The sequence below is a fragment of the Lactuca saligna genome, chromosome 6, assembly GCF_052625555.1.
Source record: "Lactuca saligna cultivar CGN05327 chromosome 6, ASM5262555v1, whole genome shotgun sequence".
NCBI lineage: Eukaryota > Viridiplantae > Streptophyta > Magnoliopsida > Asterales > Asteraceae > Lactuca > Lactuca saligna.
This window is the reverse complement of record NC_136422.1, coordinates 65,106,339-65,114,049: the sequence shown is the minus strand read 5'-3', so window position 1 is coordinate 65,114,049 and position 7,711 is coordinate 65,106,339. Positions and strand designations below refer to the sequence as shown.

The 7,711-nt window shown below is 29.9% G+C and overlaps 1 protein-coding gene across 2 annotated transcripts in view; it reads right to left on the bottom strand.

Moving 5' to 3' along the window:
- Positions 1-202: 202 nt before the first annotated feature.
- The window catches only part of LOC145003266 (uncharacterized), a 37,919-nt gene continuing 30,410 nt past the window's right edge, over positions 203-7,711 (bottom strand). For both annotated transcript variants that reach the window (XM_078962399.1, XM_078962400.1), the window contains exons 9-24: positions 7,426-7,606; positions 6,795-6,823; positions 6,511-6,659; positions 6,080-6,182; positions 5,821-5,916; positions 5,689-5,741; positions 5,478-5,601; positions 2,293-2,355; positions 2,149-2,208; positions 1,900-2,061; positions 1,591-1,664; positions 1,418-1,511; positions 1,088-1,224; positions 900-980; positions 713-818; positions 203-494 (exon numbers count right to left, since the gene is read on the bottom strand). In XM_078962399.1, the coding sequence (XP_078818525.1) occupies positions 426-494; positions 713-818; positions 900-980; positions 1,088-1,224; positions 1,418-1,511; positions 1,591-1,664; positions 1,900-2,061; positions 2,149-2,208; positions 2,293-2,355; positions 5,478-5,601; positions 5,689-5,741; positions 5,821-5,916; positions 6,080-6,182; positions 6,511-6,659; positions 6,795-6,823; positions 7,426-7,606 (1,581 nt within the window). In that variant the 3' untranslated portion in view covers positions 203-425. The remainder of the gene's footprint in view (positions 495-712; positions 819-899; positions 981-1,087; positions 1,225-1,417; positions 1,512-1,590; positions 1,665-1,899; positions 2,062-2,148; positions 2,209-2,292; positions 2,356-5,477; positions 5,602-5,688; positions 5,742-5,820; positions 5,917-6,079; positions 6,183-6,510; positions 6,660-6,794; positions 6,824-7,425; positions 7,607-7,711) is intronic.

Below are 7,711 nucleotides of genomic sequence, written 5' to 3'. Positions count from 1 at the left end.
GTACTCTTGGTGGTACATAGCACTTGAACATTCGGATCACTAAATTTGTCTTGAGGATGATTAATCATTAAAAAAAAAAAAAAAAAAAAAAAAAAAAAAAAACTCAAGTAAAAAATAAAGCAATCGATATAACCACGTAACTAGAGTTGCGATTTGCAGACTCTAAGTACATTGGTATCAGCACTCAACTGCTAGAATCATAAAAAAAACATAAGTATGCAACATGTAGTTGTTTATAGAAATATTACACTCAAGTCAAAGTACATGATATTCAACCAGTTCAAGTTTCACAGCAATATGATATACAACCTTGTAAGTCAACATAACAAGCACGACCAAAGAAACCATACTGAATGATATATTTGGTTTTTGCATGCAAGAAGTTATTAAAGTTGGTTTTTCGACAAAGATGCACGCATTTTTCATTAAGCTGAAATAACATCCTTGTAAGGATCTCCAAATGTGGCAACGTTTCCCGGTCTTGAGAACACAACCTTGAGTCAACAATAAAACACAAAGTATTATGATTTTCTGTATTTTATAAGGATGAAAGCTGCAATTTTTTTACTCTAAAAACATGTCTATAACATTCACACATATATGTGTGTTAGAATTTCAAAATCATTTTGAAATGAAAAAAAAAAAACTTATTATTTTGATAGTAATTAATGGTTTGTATCTAGAGTCTGTGCTCAAGTTAAATAATAGGTACCTGGTAGTCCCCAAGCGTCTTGGTCTTAAAGCCAGCAGCTGCAAAATCAAAATAGCACTCGAATATACGGATGAATTCTTGGTTGAAGCCCAATGCAAGTATTTTGCTAGGAGTCACATTAATAAATAAACATTAGCTAGGTCATAAGTGAGATAACAACTAATAAAAGGATAATTTCTTTCTTTACCTTTGGTTTTGCATTAAGTTTTTCCTCCAGTGTCTGAGTGTTTGATAATAATGTGCTCCTATGTTTTCCACATGCTCCACACTGCAAGACGTTAAGCATTTGATGAGATTCCAAACAACTAAAAAAGTTACAAAGAATTTTTTTTTTTTACATGTAACATGGTGATCTCCAATGATTTTAGCACTTACCAAAGTCTAGAGGATGCAGCCATGGCTGATGTTAATCTAGTAAGTGAAGGTATGCACCCTCCAGGAAATATGTATTCTCTAATGAATCCTGGGGTGCGTCGTAACTCATCATATCTTGCATCTTGGATTGAAATGAACTAATATATTCCAAACATTGTAATTGTAAGCTACTAATATGCTTTAAATTGTTCATTTTTGTCGAATTGTAATTATAAATTCATAGAAGTATACACTTTCTCTTTCTAATGATTTTATATATGACCTTTTTATGATCGATAAAAATAATTAGTTTCCTCCTATTGAAGGAGAGAAACCGAGTCCAGAAGATACCTGCAGGACAAAAATCCCATCCTCTGCCAATACTGATTCACAACATCTAAAAAACTCTTCATAATATTCATGGCCGACATGTTCTATCATTTCACTGGAAATACACACTCAACTCCTTAGACAACCATATGTGTTTCAATACAATAATAGAGACGAGATTTGATCAAACTCACCAGGATATAATTCTGTCATATTTGGAAGTGTCAGGCAATTGCCTGTAGTCACATAGTAGAAATTTGATTTGGTCCTGAACAATGAAGTGGATTTATTACAAACTCCAAGAAGGAAGAAAAAAACTTGAATGCTAAAAATCAAGTCTGTTAAAGAACTTGAATGAGGAAGACGAGTGAAACTCAAATACTCAAAGCTTTACAGGAAGTCATGGAAATAAAATTCTAGATTCAAGAATACATGTGATGGCGATTTTCTCTTTTAAATTAAATCTTATCTTTTGCTTTCGGTATTTCTTAAAACCCAGATACCTCTAAGCCAGCTTCCTTCACTTTAGTTTCTGCGTATTTGAGTTGCTTTTCAGAGAGGGTGATTCCTGTGTATTTACATCCAGTTTGTTTCACTATTTCAATAGCTAAACTTCCCCAACCACATCCTATATCAAGAACTTGGTGGTCCTTATCAACTCTTGCCTAGACATGTTATATAGGAAAAGAATAAGTCGTTTCCTATAGATCATTTTCTTTAAAACAATGACAATAGGATATGTAAAAACTTACCTTTTGAATTAACGAATATATTTTTCTCATTTGCGCAGCTTTGAGGTCTTCATCCGCACTCTAGTGAATGTTCATGACAAATGAGTACGCTAATTGAATATATAACAAGGAATAATGAAACTGAAACTAATTTGAAATCCTAACCTTGAATAATGCACAGGAGTATGACATAGTCTCGTCAAGGAAGAGGGAAAAGAACTCATTACTCTGCAGGCAAACCAGATGAATATCATGATAACATAACTTGGAACTAATACATATGGTAAGTTACATACTTACGTTCTAAGGAATAATTTTTCAATAATGAAATTTCATGGACACCACTATGAAAAGGAAGTTTGCAACAATCACTAGGAGGCTTGCATCAACACACAAAATATCAACCACATTAAGAACATAGAAATGCATTAACTGGATTAATAGATGTCAGCATGTTGCTCGTGGGGCCATGAATACATCATGAACCGATTTACTACATAATCAAGTTGTTTAGACTTTTTTAGTTTAAATGCCATTAGGTCCAGGTTCTATTCGTACTTTTAGAATTTCTAGTATTATATATTTTGGCAAAACTATGTCAACTGTGGATAGTGTTGCATCCGTCTTTATCTAAATTATCATGTCTTTGTTTTATACTATACTTTTTATCTCAAACACCAACCATGTTGTTAGAATAAAGCTAGCAACAAAACAAAAAATTGACCAATTTTAAGTTTGAGGCCATTGTATAAGGCATCCACACACAATTAAACCTGTCTAAGATAATTTTTAACGCGTACTATAAGTTTTCCATAACAAGGCTTTAACATCAAATACAGTCTCAATACATGTTCATTTAACATGGCAGTAATCCCACTATGAAACCTCCAAATGGACTAGAAGACAACTTACACAATATCAATACCACTACCAGATAGAACCTATATATATATATATATATATATATATATATATATATATATATATATATATATATATATATATATATATATATATATATATATATATAACATCAAATAAAGTCTCAATACATGTTCATTTAACATGGCAGTAATCCCACTATGAAACCTCCAAATGGACTAGAAGACAACTTACACAATATCAATACCACTACCAGATAGAACCTATATATATATATATATATATATATATATATATATATATATATATATATATATATATATATATATATATATAAACCAAATATGCCATAACCTCATCTATGGATTCATAATGGTCTTTAGGGCATTCACAACATATTGAACTTATTAAAGTTTAATGTATTGATACATTATCATTTTACTTTCTATACAACTTTATATATTATATTCCTACAATGCATTCAACTCTACAAAGTTCATTGAAATATATTTTTAATAATTAAATAGCTTTCTTTTGCCCATTAAAGAGTTTACAGGCTACTGATCTCAATATCCATTGAATGCCAACATGACATCTTAAAATGGATGTTTAATCTGTTTAGTGTCAATTAGTCATATCACCTCATTCAACTCTTCTATTAAACTATGTACTGTTGATGCTCTTAGACTAGGTTTATTATCAACCCGTTATAACTTGTTCTTTCATTAAAAGAACATTTTCTCTCACATCCACATATAAAACCAACTAACTTTTTTTTTTTACCATTTATCAAGAGCCCAATACAACCAACAATACATTATATATGAGAGTTTTAAATATATATTAAAAATATATCAATATTATACTCTATATATGGGAATTAAAACTATAAATTTTGATATATATATATATATATATATATATATATATATATATATATATATATTTAAAGATTTTAAAAAAATATATTATCTAATATTGAGTTATTAAAAATGAAAAGAAAAATAATAAAATCTAGCTAATACTGTTGTGCTATGTGTAAAAGTTGAGGTTGTGGGCTTTTGTTCATGTTTTGTTAACGTAGTTTCAAGGTGATATGGAATTTTTAAATTTTATATATAAAATATGAAAACATAAGTAAAGATAGTTTAATGCATGTACAACTAATGTAATGCAATAACCAAAAAGGTTGTTGATCAAACCGTACAAACGCCTGCATTGTATCAAACCGCACCACACTGCATTATGGGGCTTAAAACATTCGCGGTGTGGTTTGTGGTTTCCATTGAAGTGACCCTTTTAAGAAATACATCTCGTAACTCTTTGAAATTTGTCAATATGTTTGAAAATCGCCTTCCATTGAGCTCTTATAACAATTTATGACAGTGAAGTATTAACACACGTGTAGTAGAAAGAATTTATTGAGAAAGATCAACTGAGATATTTTAACATAGAAATAGCCACATGTTTATATTAATGCTTCATTTAAATAGTACACAAAAGAGTAGAAAAATCAATAATGTGAAAATGAAAGAGATATGTATTGGCGATTTTAGTTTCAGTGGCCATTTCGTGTATTTAGCACTAACAAGAGTGCTAATATGGATTTAAAATGTATTCTAGTACAAGTTAGATGGTGCGGGATGCACACTTCTCTATAAGACATAATCCCTAACATAGAGAAAGTTGGGATCAAGGGGGACGTGCCCCCTTGCAGGGTCCAATGTACAATGTCAATTTGTTTTGCAAAATATTTGTGTTAAAGGCATAATGATAAATATGAAGACTTTTGAAGACACTGAAGATTTATGAAAAAAAAAAAAAAGAGAATGACTAAGATGAAAACTTTAGTCAATTGAAAATTTTGGATAATGATAAAATATTTTGGATATAGGTTGGTTAATGAATATTCCTAGGATATATAATTAAAATACTTGTCAAATTGTTTAAATTGAATTTAGATGGTATGTAAATATTTCAACGATTTGAATATCTTCTTATAACATAAACATTTGAAAAACATGTTTAGTACAATGTTATAATGCATTCACAACTATGATGTTTGTAACATCCAATTCAACGTTTAGCCTGAAAAGGGAACACATATCTTTAGGAGAGACACTGATTCATGGTCTCGAACCATCTTGTATAGAAGAGAAGGGGATATCATGTCGACTAAAAATCATAATGATTAGAATCATGTGGCAAATTCGTAAAAGGATTATGGTGTAATAATGGCTAATATATATCTTGTACTTGCTTTTTCAACATAATGAGTGCTCATTTTTAGCTAGGCATGTTATCATGGATATATGTGTTACTTATCTCGTCAATATATCATTGTATATTTGGTTTTTCTTATGCGTGTTTATCGTTTTATGGTGAATGTTGTAATATTTTTTATATAGTGTGGTAACATTATGATAAAAAAAAGATTGTACGATTAAGATGTGAAATTTTCCACGTACCAAATCATAGTGATGAGATATGTTCCTACGTGCTTGAGTAACGGAGTTCTGCATCAAAACATGATGAAAGAAATACTTTGTCGATCCTATTATCGATGTTAAAAGCACCGGCGTCCACCAACCTCTATATCCACAAACAATGAGTTCTATTAACTTAATGAACAACTATAAACTGTAAAAAATGTGATCTTTATGTATAAGCTATATTTACCTTTTGTTAGACCTCGAGGAATAATTTTTTAGTTCATTGTTTACAATGAAAATCTGCAAAACTAGCAGACTTTAATGCGAAAGCACAAAAAAAAAAGATACTTGAATAGAAATGATAAGCGATGAATTTTACCATAATCATGTTTAATAGGCCTTCTGTTTTATCAACAAAGGAGAAGTCCCCTTTAATGTATGCATCAGCCAGACCTAAGTCAGCTTCTGTAGCGAGCTGCAAATGGATTTGTGCATCGCAAATCATTTGAGTATTACTAAATAATTGTCATAATTAAACATGTTAATGGATGTTTGAGCTATTCTTTTAAGAAATCATAAAGTCTTAATATAGTGATAATCAATTCCCAAGAGATATAAACCAAAGTTAGAGCATTAACCTTCCAATAAAATCGAGGATTTTGAATTTTCAGATAAACTTTTAAAGGATTCTTCTTTCTTGTTCCTTCAAATGTGAAATTTACACCACCTTCTTCCAATAAACTATAAGATTTTGAAATAAGGTTATGCTTATTACCAACCTTTATTTAGAAATGGAATACATAGGACAAATAAAACAGTTATTCGTTTGTTGTGCCAAAATAAAGATGAAGAAATAATACCAATGAAATGCTATATATTTACAAATCTAATGTATGGTTAGTCCATAGAAAAGTTAGATAACATTATATAATGAGATGATTAACTTGTCTTATGTGTGAAATCAACCCCAATCACTATATATATATATATATATATATATATATATATATATATATATATATATATATATATATATATATATTGGTGTGTGTAAAACAATGTGACTCACATTAAAGTGCCAATAGCAATAAAGTCTTGAAGGAATCTAACAACAAGTGACCTCGCACCAACTTCCATCAAAGATGGTACCATAATTTTCGGGTTGTTGAGTATTTCACAACTCTTTTTAAGAATGCCATTTGCCACAACCATGCCAGCCTGAAAGACAATGAAAAGTCATGTAAGACATTAATTTTTATGTGTTCTTTATTTATGAAAAATTGAACCAAATTATGTTACTTATTTGATCTACAAAAAAGGTATGCATGTAATATAATTTGTGTAACAGGTTACCTTCACACCATCCTCAAGGATCCCATAACCTATAAAGATAAATAATATGTTGTAATATTCAGATGAAGTAATTAAAGTTTGAACATAGAGGAAAATACTTGGAACTTAAACACTTATTTCTTGTATAATCATAAACTCAAGAAAAAGTGGATGACATTAAGGGTATGGTGAGGTGAATTAACCTTTTGTAAAGTTTACGCATTAGAATAATAGGGCTGATTTTAAACAACATTACTTAAATCCTTTAGGTTCTATGAAACAATGATCAATTTCAAGATAAATTCTGTATGTCACTCTCTTAATCTCATAAATAATTTTTATGTATGACCTTTAGTTATCTAATGAATTAAATTGCTTTCATCAGGCTAAAATATATATGAAATCATAAACAATAATTTCTATGTAGAATAAACCTCGCATTATAATATCATCTTATAGTTTCTTAAAAGGCCAAGACATCGTTCATATTACTTCTAAATTTGAGATTTGGGTGTTTGGCATTCAAAAGTCTATTATGAAATTGTATTATGAGATGGTGAACAATTGTTTAGATGAAAGAGGTTGTTGATTATCTATCAGAAGGGCTTATCAGGACACTTATCTATGAAGACTGAAAAAGGAAAAATACTACCTTGGTATCCTCCACAAAACCAAATTTTTCGCTTCCCTTGGATGTAATCAAGCTCAAGAATAGCCTTTGTCGCTGCAACTGATGGAATTGATAGTCCTAGTGACCATTTATGCAATGTATTTTTTGGTGTTTCAGAAGGATTTATAGTGACTAGAAAAGGTAACTCGTTGTCATCAAGGTTCTGCATTTTAATTTAATAGTTAAACCACTAAAACATTTTTACATTTACATAGATTTAAACTAGATAGTAATAACAAAAACTTGAATTAAAACTTGAAGTAAATTT